This window comes from Pleurodeles waltl, chromosome 6, assembly GCF_031143425.1.
Source record: "Pleurodeles waltl isolate 20211129_DDA chromosome 6, aPleWal1.hap1.20221129, whole genome shotgun sequence".
Lineage (NCBI taxonomy): Eukaryota > Metazoa > Chordata > Amphibia > Caudata > Salamandridae > Pleurodeles > Pleurodeles waltl.
Window position 1 is genome coordinate 1,436,647,349 of NC_090445.1, and position 19,702 is coordinate 1,436,667,050.

The 19,702-nt window shown below is 42.0% G+C and overlaps 1 protein-coding gene across 1 annotated transcript in view; it reads left to right on the forward strand.

The window, feature by feature from the left end:
* Window positions 1-6,139: 6,139 nt before the first annotated feature.
* The window catches only part of ADAM8 (ADAM metallopeptidase domain 8), a 230,967-nt gene continuing 217,404 nt past the window's right edge, over window positions 6,140-19,702 (forward strand). The window contains exon 1 of the mRNA XM_069240829.1: window positions 6,140-6,287. Within this exon, the coding sequence (XP_069096930.1) occupies window positions 6,275-6,287 (13 nt within the window). The 5' untranslated portion in view covers window positions 6,140-6,274. The remainder of the gene's footprint in view (window positions 6,288-19,702) is intronic.

Genomic DNA, 19,702 nt, shown 5'->3' on the forward strand with positions numbered 1-19,702 from the left:
ATGTCTAGTTTTCAGAAATGTCTTGGTTTGGTATGTTTCCCTATATGGACGCCAAGCCCAGGAACAAAAACACAGGTGCCTGCCTTACAAAACCTTTTTTAGCAGGGGGTCACCCTGCACACTTGCGACCCCATGTAAAAAATTTTTTTTTTAAATCGTGCGCGATCATGCCCCCCAGGGAACACCTACCTTTGATTTTAAAATATGCCCCCGGGAGGGGTGGTGGCCCGTTTGCCGAGGGGGCCGACCCCGCCAAGTGAAATCCCTGGTGTCTAATGTGGTTTACTGGCCCTCGATCGCAGCTGCGCTCGGATGGAGAAAACAAAACGGCGCGCTGACATCAGAAAGGGGAGGGGGGGAGGGAGACACGTTAGATCTTCTGTGTCTCCCGGGGTATTTTTTAACCCCCCCCCTGGTGTCAGCCACTGGTTGTGACTCACACGAGGGAGGTAGTGTGGGCATCGGCCAGTAGCCGATGCCTGCACTAAAGAGGTTAATTTACCATTCTAAGGTGGCAAATGCCAACATTGGAGCTGTAAGTTTAAAAAAAATAAGTGTAAAAGCACATGGAACACAAAGGCCTGACCCGGTAACAAATTCCAGTTGCCCTCCATTCTAAAAATAAAGAATAAAATATATATTTTAAAAAAACATTAGACTAGGGTAGCCATGGATGGGGGGTTAAGGAGGTTGGAGGGAGTAGTCAGCATGCGAGCACAGCTGGGAGCAATGGGTAAGGGCTCATGAGCAATGGAAGATTTAGTTGAAAACAAGCATCTGCAATGCAATCGGTCTCGCACTAGTTAGAGTTAGAGCTATTGGTGTTGTAAATGACAATGTTTTTTTCCCATGTGTTTTGGTTTGGAATGGAGTGGATGCATTTGGTGTGGTGTGGAATTATGTGGGTAATGTTGTGGTATGTTATTGTAACCGGGCAACGTCCGACCCCGGCCCTCTCATTCAATACACCGGGGGCACCGGTGGGAGAAACAAGCCAGGGAGAGCGCTTTCAAACCCGGATATCCGGGACCTGGAGTGGGCTGAAAAGGAGAATCCAGAAGGAGGAAGTAGAGCAGGAGAGGAGACAGAGAAAATGAGAGAAAGACCGACAAGGGATCCGGGACCAGGAAGAAGGAGAGCGAGCGCCGACCTCAAGACGCCGAACCCCGAAGATGGGCCACAACGACCGGACGCACTTGCCGGCCACATCCCTGGAGGGCCGTGGCTAAAACAGGTACGGTCCTACCTTAGGGGCCACTATCAATCGCTGTGGGGTAAAAGAGGGGGAGCGGTGGTGGGAGGAGGTAATGGGCACAAAAGTTGTAGCGACTGAGCCACTCTGTGCTTGACCTATCCGTCACCTTGTGTGAGGACTGTGACGAGAACCGTCCTATTTACGGGAGCGAAGGCAGTAGAAGCCCGTATTTGACACCGTACACTTAGGGTGATATAAGGAAAGGGAACCCTGGCAAACCTACCCCCCCCCCCACAGCACCTACACACTACCCATTTTCCCTTTACTAATCCTGCCCTCCCAGTCTCAAGGCCCATCCTTACCTTGTGTTCTCTGTTGTTTTCTTCCGAAATCCCGCTGTTCTCCAAACACGCTGCCATCCGGACTGAGGACACGCCATCCGGGACCGAAGACCTATAAAGAGAGAAGAAATAAGAGAGACTATAAGAACCTTAAGGATTAAAGGGAAGATTGTTAGCACTAAATCAATAAACCACGTAACTTCAAACTTACCACTGTGTCCAAAGACTACTTCACTAGTAGGGGCAGAGAACCCACTGCCACAGTGGTGTCAGAAGTGGGATTGTGAGGGCAAGGTGGTGTACTTACCATGGAGACGAAACCTACCAATGAGGATATGATACAACAATTGGCAGAGGGACAACGCCACCTTCAGATTGTGTGGGAGGAACAACAAAGGGAGACCAAAACAGAACGGGAAATGCTACAGGACGTGTTAAAAAATCAGGCCATAATAATGGCTAACAATTAGTTGGTCCATGAAAATGCCCTAAAGACACTGACGGATACAATCGCGGCAACCAGAGTCCACCCCAATGTACCGAGTTCAGTCTTACAAAGGTATCAAGAAGGGGAGGGTCCAGACGCCTTCTTTACAGACTTCAAGAGGGTGGCCACCTCGGCCACGTGGCCTCAGGAACGCTGGGGACAGTATGTAGCCCCCTTATTAACTGGTACCCTACAGGCAGCCTACCAGGTGGTCAGCCCTGGGGGGACAACTCCATATTTTGAAATAAAGAAAAGCATTTTGGAACGGGTTGGGTTTGATTCAGAACATTATCGACTTCGATTCTGGAAAATCAAGTGGGTTCCCTCAGAGAATCCCCGGGCCCTCTATTATCGTGTGAAAGACCTGTGATTGAAGTGGCTGGGTCCGATAGGTACAGACAGAGAGGATGTTATACAAATCGTTTTGCTGGAACAGTACTTGGAGGCCTTACCAGCGCCACAAGGAGCTGGATCAAACAACACCCTAACGTAGACACCACAACAGCAATCGATCTGGCTTGCACCTATCATCGGTCTACGGACTTCAGGACTGGGCCCAGCCGTAGGACACCCTTGACAAACCGCTCTACCTCCTCCCTCTACTGACCCTTGCACAGGAAAGTCAGCGAAGAGAGCGGAAATTCCAGGGCATCTGAGAGATATCCAAGTCAACAACCTCAATGTTATAGCTGTGGCGAATGGGGTCACATCGCCCGTATGTGTCCCAATAAGGAAGAAAAACCCAAACCCATGGAGGACGGCGTCACCCGAGGAAGGGTATACTATACCGGAAAGGATGATCCTAAGTATCGAAGAAAAATGATAGTGAACGGACGTCAGACCACTGTTCTGGTCGACTCAGGTTGTAGCCAATCAATCATCCGGGCCAGTCTTGTGGCCTACCACACCATCGTTCCAGGGGAGGTTGTGACCATCTGTTGTATCCATGGAGATGTGAAGGAATACCCCATGACCACCATCACCCTAGAATGGGGAGAGAGATGAGACAGCATGAAAATGGGGGTTATTGAACATTTAGTAGAGGAAGTCATCATTGGCACGGACTATGCTCATTTCGAGGCCCTCTTAGAGGGTACACAAACCCAGGGTCAAAAGGACCCTTGGTGGAAAGACACACCTTTTTCTGAAGAACCAATCAGCCCAAGTACCATGCGACGCAAGCTCAGTAAAAGGGAGAAGAGAGAGGAACAGAAACTATATAACACAAAGAACAAAGACCAAAAAGGGGTAAATGTGAGAAAAGTTGCTGTGGTCTCCCTCCCGCCTTTCCGTAATAGCCAAAGAGAAGACCCCAGCCTTTAGCAGGCCTGGAGAGTGGCAAAAACTGAGATAACGGGGAGGCAGGTCCCTATTTCCTAGTTGACAAAAACCTCCTTTGTAGGATCCCGACCCGTGACAACCATGAAAAGAGACAGCTAACAGTCCCAGAACCCTATCGCATGCAGGTCCTGCACTTAGCCCATAGTCAAACGGGGGGGACAGTATGGAAGGGAAAAAACAGAGGAGTATTTGTTACGTCGATTCTGTTGGCCCGGGGTGTTCTCCCACATCTGCCGATTTTGTCAACAATGTCCAAAATGCCAGTTGGTGGATCCTGGCCCCAGAAAAAGGGCTCCCCTACATCACTTGCCCATTATTGACATTCCCTTTTCACGTATAGGTATGGATCTTGTAGGTCCTCTTATTCCCTCATCAAAAGGCTATAGATATATCCTGGTATTAGTAGACTATGCCACCCGCTGCCCTGAAGCGATACCCATCACTAGTATGAACACCAAGAGTGTAGCGCATCGAATGGTTGGATTCTTTTCACTAGTAGGGTTTCCTAAGGAAGTATTGGCGGATCAGGGAGCCCAATTCATGTCGAATCTCATGTCACAGATATGTCAAATTATAGGGATAAAGCACATAAGAACATCAGTCTACTACCCCCAAACTGACGGCCTGGTCGAGAGATATAACCGCACCTTAAAAACATTATTGAAAAAGGGCATCTCAGAAACAGGCAGAGACTGGGATAAGAAGCTACCCCAGTCCCATACGCTATAAGGCTTCTACTGGCCATAGTCCTTTCGAGTTGGTTTTCTGGCGACAGCCCAGGACTCTACTGGATATGGCGGATAAAACTTGGGAGGAAGAAGAGGGGGGGGAAGAGAGCTGTTGGAATATACCAAACAGCTTAAGTCTCAGATACAGGAAATATGGGAAGATGTATGAATACATCTTGAAGGGGCACAAGAAAAACAGAAGCAATACTACGACCGAAATACCCAGGTCCGATGTCTACAACCTGGGTAAAAGGTCCTTGTATTGTTACCTAGTTCTGAGCATAAACTGATAGCAAAATGGCAGGGACCATAAACGGTCTTAGGAGCAGTAACCCCTGTGACCTATAGAATAGAAACGACAGACAGTCCCAAAATGACTCAGATCTACCATATTAATTTATTGTAGAAATGGGAAGAACCCGATGGAGGCCCACCGGCTCCCACCACTGGGTTTCTGGTCACTACGGAAAAGGAGTTAGAAATTGGATTATGTCCCACAGACCCAGACATACACCCCGAAGAGCCCCTCTGAAACACTGACCTCCGACCAGACCAACAAAAACAGTTAAATCTTCTCCTTTCTAAACATCGGAAAAATAATTCGCCTACCCCCTTATCGTATCCCAGAGGCAAGAAAACAGGTAGTTGAAACAGAAATAGAGAAGATGTTGCAAATGGGTATGATAGAACCTTCGGTCAGCCCCTGGTGCTTGTACCCAAACCAGACGGGTCTATCCGTTATTGCATAGACTTTAGACAATTAAATGCAATATCCCGGTTTGATACTTACCCTATCCCGCGAGTAGACGAGTAAATAGAACAATTAGGAAAAGTCCGTTACATGTCCACTCTTGATCTCACAAAAGGGTATTGGTAAATACCCCTTTCAGCCGAAGATAAAGAGGGAGACAGCTTTCTCTACCCCTTCAGGAATCTATAATTTCACAGTACTCCCTTTTGGGTTACACGGGGATCCGGCAACATTTCAACGACTCATGGATACTCTATTACGAGATCACAATACCTATACTGCCGCGTATCTTGGCGATATAGTGGTATTTAGTAAGACCTGGGGGGAACACATAGGCCACCAAGATGAGGTCTTTAGTACATTGCAACAAGCATGTCTGAAAGCAAATCCAGCGAAATGTCGCTTAGCCTATACAGAAATTGCTTATCTGGGTTACCATATAGGCGAGGGCCAGATCAAAACACAATTGAGTAAGATTGAGGCAATCCTTAATGTACCAGCCCCATCTACAAAAAAAAAAATACGCTCCTTTCTAGGGTTAGTAGGGTATTATAGGAGATTCATTGCCCAATACTCCACCACAGCCTCCCCGTTAACTGACCTCTTGAGGAAAGGACAGCCCGCAAAGATATCCAGCCTGACCCCTTCCCAGCAGTTTAGCTATCCCTTCCTACAAAAATGCCTCACTACTAAACCCGTATTGAGATGCCCTGACTTCCAGGAATTGTTTCACCTCCAAACTGATGCCTCAGATGTGGGCATAGGTGCTGTGTTATTTCAGAAAGACGAGGAAGGCCACTGTCACCCTGTTGTATACATCAGTAGGAAACTCCTTCCTCGCGAGCAACGATACCCTATAATAGAAAGAGAGTGCCTGGCCATCAAGTGGGCCATTGAAAGCCTCCAATTTTATCTGTTGGGATGTCCGTTTCTCCTATACACAGATCATGCTTACCTTACTTGGCTGTCTCGGCATAAGAACACCAATCCACGCATTCTATGTTGGTTCATGGAATTACAACCCTTTACCTTTCAGGTACACCATCTCCCCGGAACACTCATGGGCAACGCCGACTATTTATCACGGTAGCCTGTTGATCAGGATCTGGAACAGCTTCCTTCTAGGGGAAGGGTATGTAACCGGGCGACGTCCGACCCCGGCCCTCTCAATCAATCCTCCGGGGGCACCGGTGGGAGAAACAAGCCAGGGAGAGCGTTTTCAAACCCGGATATCCGGGACCTGGAGCGGGCTGAAAAGGAGAATCCGGAAGGAGGAAGTAGAGCAGGAGAGGAGACGGAGAAAACAAGAGAAAGACCGACAAGGGATCCGGGACCAGGAAGAAGGAGAGTGAGCGCCGACCTCAAGATGCCGTACCCCGAAGCTGGGCCACAACGACCGGACTCACTTGCCGGCCACGTCCCTGGAGGGGCATGGCTAAAACAGGTACAGTCCTACCTCAGGGGCCACTATCAATCACTGTGGGGTAAAAGAGGGGGTGCGGTGGTGGGAGGAGGTAATGGGCACAAACGTTGTAGCGACTAAACCACTCTATGATTGACCTAACCGTCACCTTGTGTGAGGACTGTGACGAGAACAGTCCTATTTAGGGGAGCGAAGGCAGTAGAAGCCCGTATTTGACACCGTACACTTAGGGTGATATAATGAAAGGGAACCCTGGTAAACCTACCCCCCCCTCACAGCACCTATGTACTACCCCTTTTCCCTTTACTAATCCTGCCCTCCCACTGTGTCCAAAGACTACTTCACTAGTATGGGCAGAGAACCCACTGCCACAGTTATGTTGTCTTATTTCATGTTATGCTATGTTGTGTTGTGTTATGCTAGGCTATGTTGTTTTATGTTATGCTATGCTATGCTGTGTTTTGTTGTGTTATGTTATGCTGTGTTGTGTTATGTTATGCTATGTTGTCTTGTGTTTTGTTATGCTATGCTGTGTTGTGTTATGTTATGCTATACCATGTTGTGTTATGTTATGCTATGCTATGTTGTGTTATGTTATGCTGTGTTGTTATATCGTGCTATGTTATGCTTTATTGTGTTGTGGTGTGTTATGTTATGCTATGTTGTGTTATTCTATGCGATGTTGTGTTATGTTTTGCTATGTTGTATTATGTTGTGTTATGTTATGTTGTGCTATGTTGAGCTATGTTATGCTATGATATGTTGTGTTATGTTTTGCTATGCTATGTTGTGTTATGTTATACAACGCAATGTTGTCTTACGTTATGTTATGCTATGTTGGGTTATTTTATGTAGTGTTATTTTGTGTTGTGCTATGTAGTGTGATATTGTGTTTTGTTGTGCTGTTTTGTATGATGTTATGCTGTGTTATGTTATGCTGTGTGGTATGTTATGCTATGCTATGTTGTGTTACGTCATGCTATCCAATGCTGTGTTACTTTATGTTCTGTTTTGTTATGTTATGCTGCGTTGTGTTATGCAATGTTATATCATGTCATGCTATGTTGTGTTATATTATGTTGTGTTATGCTATGCTATGTTATTTCATGTTATGCTATGTTATGTTATGCGAAGTTATGTTGTGTTATATTATGCTATGTTGTGTTATGGTATGTTATGTTATGCTGTGCTATGCTATGTTGTGTTGTGTTATGATATGTTGTGTTATGTTTTGCTATGCTATATCCTGTTATATTGAGTTATGTTATGCTATGTTATGTGAGCTTATGCTATGTTGTGTTATGGTATGCTATTTTATGCCATGTTGTGTTATGGTATGGCATACTATGCTATGCTATGTTATGCTATGTTGTATGTTGTGTTATGGTATGCTATGCTATGTTGTCTTATTTGGTGTTATACTATGATAGGCTATGTTGTCTTATGTTGTGTTGTGTCATTCTGTGTTATATTATGCCGTGTTTGGTTGTGTTAAGCCATGGTGTGTTATGTTATGCTATGTTGTATGTTGTGTTATGTTATGTTGTCTTATGTTGTATTATGCTATGTTGTGTTATGTTGTGTTATGTTGTGTTATGATATGATATGCTATGCTATGTTATGTGGTGTTATGTTATGCTATGTTGTGTTATGTTATGTTGTCTTATTTCATGTTATGCTACATTGTGTTAAGGTATGTTGTGGTATGTTATGCTATGTTGCATGTTGTGTTATGTTATGCTATGTTGTCTTGTGTTGTGTAATGCTATGATAGGCTATGTTGCCTTATGTTGTGTTATGCTAGGCTATGTTGTGTTATGTTATGCTATGCTATGCTGTGTTAGGTTGTGTTATGTTATGCTATGTTGTGTTATGTTATGCTATGTTGTCTTATGTTTTGTTATGCTATGCTATGTTGCGTTATCTTATGTCATGCTCTACTATGTTGTGTTATGTTATGCTATGCTATGTTGTGTTATGTTATGCAATGTTGTGTTATATTGTGTGATGTTATGCTATGCTCTGTTGTGTTATGTTATACTATGATGTGTTATGTTATGCAATGCTATGTTGTGTTTCGTTATGCTATGTTATATTGTGTTATTTTATGTTGTGTTATGTAGTGTTATATTGTGTTATGTTATGTTATGTTATGTTATGGTATGCTATGTTGTGTTATTTTATGTTGTGTTATTTTATGTTGTGTTATGTTATGCTGTGTTATGTCATGTAGTGTTATATTATGTCATGCTATGTTGTGTTATATTATGTTGTGTTATGTTACGCTATGTTATGTTATGCTATGTTGTGTTGTGTTATGTTATGCTATGTTATATTATGTTGTGTGATGTTATGCATTGCTATGTTGTGTTATGTTATGCTATGCTTTGCTATGTTGCGTTATGTTGTGTTATGTTATGCTATGGTATGTTGTGTTATGTTTTGCTATGCTATGGTGTGTTATATTCTGTTATGTAATGCTATGTTATGTTGTGTTATGTTATGCTATGCTATGTTATGTTGTTTTATGTTAAATTATGCTAGATTATGCCATGTTGTATTATGGTATGGTATGGTATGCTATGCAATGTTGTATTATGTTGTGTTATTTTATGGCATGTTGTGTTCTGTTGTGTTATGCTATGTTGTGCTATGTTGTGTTAAGGTATGTTGTGTTATGTTATGCTATGCTATGTTGTGTTATGTTATGCTATGCAATGTTGTGTTATATTCTGTTATGTTATGCTATGCTTTGTGTCAGCTAAAGAGACAGGAAACTCAATCTGTCAAGCTAGTACGAAATAAACACCAGGCAGCCAGGCCGCATGAACATAGTTTTTCTTTATTTTGTGAACCTCTATAACGTACTTGAGACCCCCAGGGGCAGTGTACAAGGGGCGCAACAGCATAAAAAATATACAGAATAAAGAGGCTTATCTTATTTTCATGATTGTGGAAAGATAGTTAATAGTGCGTTGTAGCGTTACAAAATATTCTGAATAAACAGGTAGGATTTATACAATAAGTTTCAGCTGTTGTGCCTGTTAACGTGAGCTATGTTTTGTTTTGCTGTGTTATGATGTGCTATGTAGTGTAATGTTATGCTATGTTATGTTGTGTTGTGTTATGTTATGCTATGGAATGTTGAGTTATACTGTGTTATGTTATGCTATGTTGTCTTATGGTGTGTTATGTTATGTTATGCTATGTTGTGTTATGCTATGATATGTTGTGGTATGGTGTGTTATGTTATGCTATGTTGTGTTATGCAATGCTGTGCTGTGTTGTGTTATATTGTGTTGTGGTATGTTTTGTTATGTTATGCTATGCTATGTTGTGTTATGTTATGCTGTTCTATTTTGTGTTATGTTGTGTTATGTTTTACAATGTTGTGTTATGTAGTGTTATGTAGTGTTATGTTATGTTATGTTGTGTTATGTTATGCCATGTTATTTTGTGTTATGTTATGCTATGTTGTTTTATGTTATTTTCATGATTGTGGAACGATAGTTAATAGTGCGTTGTAGCGTTACAAAATATTCTGGATAAACAGGTAGGATTTATACAATAAGTTCCAGCTGTTGTGCCTGTTAACGTGAGCTATGTTGTGTTTTGCTGTGTTATGTTGTGCTATTTTGTGTAATGTTATGCTATGTTATGTTGTGTTGTATTATGTTATGTTATGTTATGCTATGCTATGTTGTGTTATGTTATGCTATGTTGTGATATGTTGTGTTATGGTATGATATGTTGTGTTATGTTATGCTATGCTATGTTGTGTTATATTGTGTTATGTTGTGTTATCTTATGCTATGTTATGTCGTGATATGATATGCTGTACTATGTTGTGTTTTGTTATGTTATGCTGTGCTATGATGTTTTATGGTATGCTATGTGATGTTGTGTTATGCTATGTTATGGTATGTTTTGTTATGTTGTGTTATGTTATAGAATGCTATGTAGTGTTATGCTATGCTGTGTTGTGTTATATTTTGTTATGTGATGTTGTGTTGTGTTATGTTGTGTTATTCTACGTTGTGTTATGTTATGTTATGCCATGTTAAGGTATGCTATGCTATGTTGCGTTATGTTATGTTACGTTATGCTATGCTATACCATGTTGTGTTAAAATATGCTATGCAGTGTTGTGTTATATTGTATTATGTTATGCTATGCCTTGTGTCAGCTGAAAGGACAGAAAACTCAATCTGCCAAGCTAGGATGGAATAAATACCAGGTAGCCAGGCCACAGGCACTTTATTTTTTGTTTATTTTGTGAACCTCCATAACACGCTTGAGGCCCGCCAAGGGCCGTATACAAGGGGAGCAACAGCATAAGAAACATACAGAATAAAGAGGCTTATCCTAATTTCATGTGGGTGGAAGAAAAGTTAAAAGTGCACTGTATCTGTACAAAATATTCTGAATTAACAGGTAAGATTTATACAACGATTTCACACTGTTGTGCCTGTTCACGCTGTGAGCAGCATGCAGCGAGAAGCATCAAGACAAAAGAAAAAAAGAAGTTCACCCACGCTGAAGTCTATAGGCAATTGTGCAATTATCCATTTAACAGGAGAAGCCTGCAAGGTGTGACAAGAACAGCTGCAAGGCGGGGCATACGTAAAGCATTTACCAATGGCATCAAGTGAGTTCTGAAAGGCAAGCCCACGAACGAGTGAAAGTGGTGGGCGTGATATGGGTGTGGTTAAAAGCCCACAATGCCAACAGCAGTTCAAAGTGCCTGCGCGCTTGACCTAACAACTAGGCAGAAGGGGAAGCAAAATATAAAGTGAGGGGGCTAGTAGCACAGAGCATCAGTAGTTGAGGATTAGAGGCCAGAAGCAGCAAACATCGACATGACCAAGAAACCACATGCACTCACTTAGAGTACTGAAAAAAAAATTCAAAAGTAGTGCCCTGAATTGGAGCAATGGAAGTCATGGATATAAGTCATCTAATCCGATGGATCCTAAAGAAGTGATGCTGCAATGGAGAGACAAACACAAGAAAAGGAAAGAAATCCATTGAATGAGAATAAAGCAAATGAGATTGACAAGGATGCCGACCAATGATTAGCAATGGGCAGACTGAAAGCTCACTGCAAGTATTGCGACCATATACAATATTTTTTCAACAACAAACACCTAAAACCTGTGTGCAACGCTGGGGGTGATATGTGCATGGAATTAGGCATGAAAAATAAGTCCCTTAGAGCAGATCTATGAAAGTTAACCCTTCACAGGAACAATACACCCACACACATATATATATCTATATGTCTACATACACAGAGACATATAAATATATTACCTACTGGCAGTCACCACTGGGCACCTATAGTAAGGTCAGCTGTTCCATAGGAAAAGTGCTTTTTATATTGCTAATAACTCTGGCACCATTTGACGAATCCCCACAAAACGTTTTAAAAAATTGCTATTTTTTGCCTAGCTTGTCTATGGAAAGTTCTGTGGTGATCTGTCAAGGGTGGGGAGGGCTAAGAAAAAAGGGCAGTTTAAAAATGTAACATCCCCATGAATTTTCCATAGACTTCTTTAAGAAGGGCTACTGCAAAAACTGCTGAACGGTATTTCTCTAAATTTTGCAGGAAGCTAGATCATGGTCCATAGATTGTTCTTTTTGTGATTTGGTGTAAATCTGTTCATTAATTTTGGAGAAATTAAGGTTAAAAATAATTCTATATCTGGACTGTTGGTCCATGAGTCTTCTGAGAATCTAGTGGGAGCGACAACTCAAAAATAGAGCATTCTAATTGGCCCAGGGATCTTTATTTCCCTTTATTTTACACCAGTGTAGCAAAGTCACTAAAAGACCTGAAGTTAATGGAGGTCTATGTTTATAGGTATTATTGGTCGGGCCTTAGGAAGACGCATGTCATATGAGGGTGTGTGGTGTTGTATTGGATTCCAAGAGGGACTGCAGTAAGGAGTTTGTTTGAGTTAGCACAGACCATGATATAGGGCACTAGGTCCATATTAGGATGTGTGGTGTACTGAAGTTCTGGTGTCAGGGAGTCTCCAGCTGGTGGTCACACAGGTATGTGAGCTGAGTATGAGTGCATTTGATTTGTCTGAGATTTGGAGCATATTTTTTCCTGCCCTACCCTTTGTGAAGGGATGGGGTGTCCTTTTGTGGCTGCGTTCCAGAGCATAACTGCTAAGCTTTATCCATTTGATGCCTCCATTTTGAGGGCACCTCCGACTCTTCCGGCCAGTCGAAGGCCATAGGACTGCCTGTTCTGTTCACTCGGTTGTGTCCAGCTTGAAGACCCTTCAAAGATCACTGTGCAGAGAATGAATACCTTTTAGAGACAAACTTGCAGATCATGCCTGCACTTTGGAGAAGTCTTAGTAGAGTGTTCACTTCTATTAGACATTGCCCTGCATGGCGTGTCCGAGAAGCTTTGTGGCCATTACATGATGCAACCCAGGGTGTTTTGCAAAGCTTCCTGGCTATTGGTAACCAGCGGGATGATTGTATTCATGAAGCTTTCTCTGCGCTGGAGACAGCCCTGCAGAGAATAGTTCTTGCTCATTGTACCCACTGTGCACAATGCCCACGCCTACAGAGAACAACGTCATGAGTGCTCTTCGGGCAGAAGCAGTATCACCTTAAGAATTTTTGGGGCCCTGGGCAATGAATACTTTGAAGCCCCCCGCCTTTTCAAAGAAATTATTATTTTATTCGATTTTCAGGACCTGCAACAGTGGACTATATTAAAGTCCTCTTAATTGTACAGCAATTACGTTATTCCATGCCTGTTCATTTGGTGATGTTTGTTTTCTGTGCTGGTGACAGATAACCCTGATAGCAGATACGTCTTGAGTGAATTTAAGAGGTATAAGTTACAATTTGCTGCTTTATAGCCATAAATGTTATTTAAACAAGTACATAACTATATAATACCATGGCAAACCATAGGCCAGCCTATCCTAGCTTACCTGCATATCAAAGTCAGTGTGATGGTGGACTTGTTTCCAGTTTGTAGATTGTAAGCTGAGGATTGTACATTAGTGTACAACTCTTTTCTGGGCTCTGCTGTCAGGGTGTGGGTGGAACAGTTATCTAGTAAATAGCCATGTTCTGAACTATCTTTGGAAGTGTATATGCTCCTGGGCACTTCTAATGTTAGCTGGTAGTGAGGTCCAGAGCTTGGCGGCTTGTACTGACCAAGTAGTGCCTCCTACAGATTTCTTATGCTAAAGTGGTATGATGATAAGTGGTGCACACCTGGCGCATAGTGCTCAGTTTCGATTGTACTACTTGAATTTAACTTGTAGCTATAGCACTCGTTTTCCTTGGGATGCTCTGTGGATAATGCAGAGTGTCTTAATAATTGGCCTTCTAGCTATAGGTAGACAGTTGAGGGATTGCAGGACTAGAGTAATGAATTATCATGGGTGAAGGGGGGGAAGAAACCTTGCAGCAGCATTTTGGATGACTTTTGTTTTGCATATGACAAATGCTGGTGAGCCAAGGAGCAGGCTATGAGTGCAAGGATGGCTTGCAGTCTATGTTGGTGTGCAAAGTAATGGAAAATGCAACATAGTGTTTTCCTTGTGTATAAAGCACTCAATGTGATGTAAACATTTGGTATCATGGATAAATCTGAATCCATGGTTTCTCCTAGGTTTTGTAGCTTCTCTAGCTATTGTTGGAGGGGCTTCAAGTTCTTTAGGCCATATGGCAGTGGGCTGGTAGTCTTGAAAATGTCCACAGGCCATAATCCCTGACTTTGCAGTATTGAGCTTTAGATTGTTATTCATTAGCCATGTGTTTATGGCACAGAGGCAGTCATCAAGTAGTAAAATGTGGATGGTCTTTGAGGCTATCCGTTTTTAAAATGATGTGCGTGTCATTGGCACAGTTGTACCAGGTGAGGTTGTATGATTGAATCAGATTTGGTAATAAAGTTAGGTAGATGTTGCAGAATAGAGGAAATATGATGACCCCTGAAATGCCACAGTGTTGTAGGTAAGGAGGTGATGTGAAAGGTGGTAGGTAGACTACACTTTGTCTGTCTCTGAGAAGAAGGAATCCATTTTGGAGCATTTTCAAGGATTCAAGGACTGTGGAGTCTTTGTAGTAGTGTGTGGTGGGAGACACAATCAAATGCAGCCGATACCAAAAGCAACAAGGCAGCTACTCCATTCTTGTCCACTGTGAGTTTTAGATTATCCCAGATGGTTATGATGGATGACGCTGTGCCTCTGCCTGGCCTAAAGCTGGACTGTTAGTCTAAAATGAAGCCTTAATGTTCTGTAAAGTTAGAGAGTTGAATAAACATTGCTCTCTAGAATTTGTTTTCATAAGAATGGCATATTTGATATGGGCCTGTAGTCTACTAGATCCAATAGGTGGAGGTTTTTCTATTTGAGGAGAGTTCAGATGTAGGTGTGTTGGCGCGTCGGTCCTTGGTAAGTAAACTTACAAGGGGACGCGTACAGGTTGATGAACCTCTTGATTCACATACTGTGTTCTTACCATAGTTTTGACACAGAATCATAAATCAATACACAATAGTCAATAACCGGCAGTCAATTCAACAGTCAATGGAGTCAGTAATTTTCACTCACAATGACTTTTCGGTCATGAATAACCACATCTATAGGTATAAGTTTAGTAAGTTTATTCCCTATACGTGAACAATACTAAAGCTCTCATTATGATCATGGCGGTTCGGTCCGCCATGCCGGCAGTGGCGGCTGAAGCCGCCAGCCGCATGGTGGGCCGAACCGCCATATAATGCACATGGTGACAGCCGCCAATGGCAGCCGTCACCCACCGCCAGGCTCCCGCCAGGCTCCCGCCGTCAAGCAGCCTGGCAGCCCGAATTTCGGGCAGTGATCTGCACGACGGGTGCAACTGCCACACAAAGGCATGGAACCGCCGTCAATGTCCCGGCAGAGCCTTTCTTTGAGCCGGCGGGTGGAAACAGAAAAGTTCAATATCTGGCCGGCAGGGTTCCGGGGTCGCTGGCGGTCAGTGTTTTGACCGCCAGCATGAACACGGTGGTTGTTTCCGCCGTGTTCATAATGACCAGCTAAATCCTGAATTTTTAATCATCAACTCTTAATCAAAACAATTCTGATAATACGTGTTAATCAGCAAGTCACAGAAAATGTGACCTAATCAAAGCTGGAATCAAAAGACATTCTAATGCTTCAACATAATGTATTAATAAAACCCAATTCAGTAAAAATATGACATCCATTAAGTTCAGCAAGATAGTCCGTCAAACCATTTGTCCCTGTAATTTGTCAGTCGTCATGTAAGTAACCTCAATTAACCCTAATTAGCATCAGCATGTGGGGCTTCATGCAAAACAATTTAGAACACAAATTTGGAAAACATCTACCTAAAGAAAGCTCTAAATCAGAGCAGTTGGTACCTAGAAGGAAAAGGCATAAAAATGCAATTCAGTCATTGTCATATCTACCTATCCACGGTATGGGTCAGCAAGCAGAATCAGTCTTCGTCTTCAGGTCATTAGTCGATCAGCAAAACATCAGGCTCTCAAAGAGTATGAGCCCAATGACCGAATCTCGAATCTCCTCTCCTCAATATCACCTCACCAAATCAGGATAAGTCTGACTAGAATCTCCTCAAATCTAAATTTGGTCTCCACTGTCACATTGTTATATCAAAGTTCCCCAAACCATCCCTCAATTTCCAATTGGTCAATTAATCGTACATTATTACTCTACCCAATAAAGTTCTTTTGCCAAATCTATGAATTCTAATATTTCACAGTTCTCATGTCGTTGATTGGTCCGCCTTACGATGTTCTCATCATCCAGCTCGTCAGGTATCAAAATTGTTGCATCTTCGTCTCCAGTCGGTGTCTTCATTGTTCAAGTCCTGCGAAAATACATATCATGCACATTACACACTATTAGATACATTGCTAGAGACATCATCTCCTGTCCGTTGGTACTCATAGTATGCTTCTACTAATCATTTTATTAAAACAATGAGCATTTCACAGTTAGTTCATATTGTCAGCATTTTTCATTAGACGCTAAGGAATACTGCTTCTGCATGAGTCCTGCAAAACTAGGCCAAGACACTCGCGAAGTTAAGGCCTACAATTAATTAACAATAACATAATTCATATCCTTTAGTATAACAGATTACTACATTAATCTAGTACATTTTCAGTATTTCATGTGGATTAATCATTATCTAATACATTTCGTGAACACTGGTGGCCATTCTTCGAGGTCACATTTTCACATTTTCAAACGTGCACATTATTTTTCTACGTTATAAATTTTTCTACATAAGTCATTATTCAAAACACATAAACATTCATTAATAATTTCTAATGACGACACCTGCGTTAAGAATCCCACCTCTGATGACTAAATATGTCATCACACCAAATTTACCACCCACAAATTCACAATTCTATCTCTTCAACATTGTGTCCTCTCCTTGAATTGTCCCTACAGATTCTTTCCCTATTTCTCTCTTCCCTCCTCTGATTATTTTTAGACCTTTTTAATGTAATCCTTTTGCATAATTTACATAATCCCCATAATCCTAATAAGCAAACTATGACAATTAATACTCCCTGTATATTTTTCCATAGGACCCCATTTCATATACTACTAAGCCAATTTCCGACTGAAGCAAATACCTTACCAACCTTTTCCCAAGCACCTGGGGCCAGATATATCAAAGGGTTTTACCCATTCTATGTCTATGGGAAAATGTGTTCGTACATATGGCCCCTGGTTCTTTCAACTCCTTCAAATCACTACTAGTGTTAGCCAGATTAGTAAGTAAGTCTCTTATCTCTCTACTGTTGTTAGGAATATAGGAAAAGCAATGCCTAGAGTTAATCATGTTACAGACTCTGCCATTTTTCACTAAAAGAATGTCTAAAGCAAGACAATTTTGAAGAGTCATAGCTCTATCCGCGGCCAATTTAGTATCTATCTGGAGTATAGCCCCTGATAAATTTGTCAGCATGTTATCCAAAATAGTAGACAACTTTTGAATCTTAATTGAATTCAAGATGACTCCCACTGAAGGGATCACCGCACCAAATATATCTCCCACTATCACAGAAGAGGTTTCCCTCTTCTGTCTCTTACGATGTAATTCTGTCAATTTTGGAAACTTTTTCAAATCCTCTTGGAAGATCGTAATAAGCATTAAATCCACAAATATAGTAGATCCCTGGAATCCCAGGGTCCAGTCCATTCAACATAAATGCCCATTTACTCTGAAACAAAAACACATACCTACATTCACTCGTACCACAAATAAAGTGTCAGTGCGTGATTTAGGCCTATATCTGCAAAGCTTGTCTACCTGCAGTGCATCTAAAGCTAATTTTCTTTGTGTTTCAATTGCAGTGTCAGCATATTCATTCTGATAAGTCCTCTTCTCTAAGCCTTTTTCTAATCTCTCCTTGAGTGCCTCTCTCCTGTCATCAGTGTGAGCTAAGAAGCTCTTTTCTAAAGGTGGAAGCAATCATGTGAGGTTATTTTTATGAGCATAAGTGGTCCCAAACGTTAGCGTTCAAAGAATCCTCTAATTCTATGTTATTATGCTTGGCTACTCTACTCAAATACCTAATAATAGGAACAAACGAAAACACAAGGTTGTGATTGGAAAGAAAATATTGGATGTACTCTTGATTATAGAATCTTGTTAGTAACAGACTACAACTTATCCCATAGGTTAGGGGAAGACTATGGGAAGTGATTCCTTACTCGACTGATGAAGGAATCTGCGTACCCACAAGACGATCCCTTGCATCCATCATCTCAAGGTACTCACTCAATAAGCGATAGAAAACATTTGAAGAAAGTTACCCTTAAACATTAGTAAAGTCATGCAAATACTTCTCATCTAACTTAAATCTTTCTAAAGCTGTTAATGTAGTAGTCTCTAAAGCAGAAGTATGGTTGGCTCCTTTTGCATCAAAAACAAACACAATCAACACTATAAACAATATCCCACACATAATTGCCAAACCGAGGCTCATATATTTACAGCGCCTAACATCCCTAAGTTGCTTATCTACATCAGCCATGATCTGCAAAGAATCAGAAAGCAGAAGTAACTTTAGAAAAGTGCAGCAAAATAAAAAATAGACAGTTCTTCTTTCAGCAGTTCAGTTTCACTTCCAGGAACCCTTCTCCTTGTCAAAATCGGTTAGCAGCTTTGTCAATGTCAGTTTCAAATGTCACATCAGGGTATCAATGTCTTATCTGGTTATTTCATCAGTCTCTTTCTCAAAAATGTTTCCAGATTGTTTAAACAGTTCAGTTCAGTTCATCAATCTTCTTCGGGTCACATCAAAATACTGACTCTGAACTTTCCTATCAAAACAAAAAGACATAAACTCATGTTGCCATTCGTTTGTAGTTGCATATGCCCATTCAGGACCTGTGTATCTTCGACTTGCTATTCTCTTTCTTTTCAACTTTCGATCACCACTCAACTCTCCTTGACTCAGTTCTTCTATTCTCGTAGTGTCTACCTCTTCCTCTGTTGTTTGATCGACAATCACCTTTTTCCTTTTCTCCACTTGCAAATTCAGCCACTTATCTCCTTTTTGTGTACCTTCTGTTAATATTCTCTTCAGAATTGGACTCAAACTCTTCTCCTTTTCTTTGGTGTTTTCTCTTGATGGACCTGCAACAGGTTCAGGAGGAGTCAGATCACCTTGACTTTGATCCTGCTCAACTTCCTCCCCTTCTTGGTCTGGCACTTGCTCTGTTTGTCTCTCAGAATCGTCTGCTTCTCGGAGAGCCCTCTCAGTACTTGACTCTCCTGCTGGTTCAGTTGCAATAGGTTCCTCTGAACCCTCCTGGAGGTCTTCACTTTCGTCTCTCACAGGGGTGATAGAACCATCCTCAACGAGCTCAGGTTCAGCTTCAGTTCTTTCTTGCTCCTTTTCCAGTTCCGGTGCTGTAATCTGTCTCACAGTTGTTGGTATTCTCAACAACGCTTCTTCATGATCCAATGGACATGCCACTTTCTTCGTGTAACTCGCGTGAATCCCGTTCGGGATCCCTGCACACTTCACAGCTGTCGTAGTTGTTAAGATCACCTGGTATGGTCCTCGCCAACGAGTCTCCAAACATGTCTGGCGTACGTGCTTGCGGACAACAACCCAGTCACCGGCTCTCAGATTGTGCCCTGGATCGTGGATTGGTGGCAGTGTGGTGGCCTCCACCTGCCAAGAGAAAGAGCGAACCACATCAGTCAGACCCTTGCAATAGTCCAACACCATATCATCTGTTATGTTGACAAGTGCATTGGCTGGAACTGCTGGCAACCTCATTGCTCTGCCCATGAGAATCTCGTGGGATGACAATCCTGTCTTCCTGTGAGGTGTGTTTCTCATTGACATCAATACCAAAGGCAACGCATCTGGCCATTTCAGATTTGTA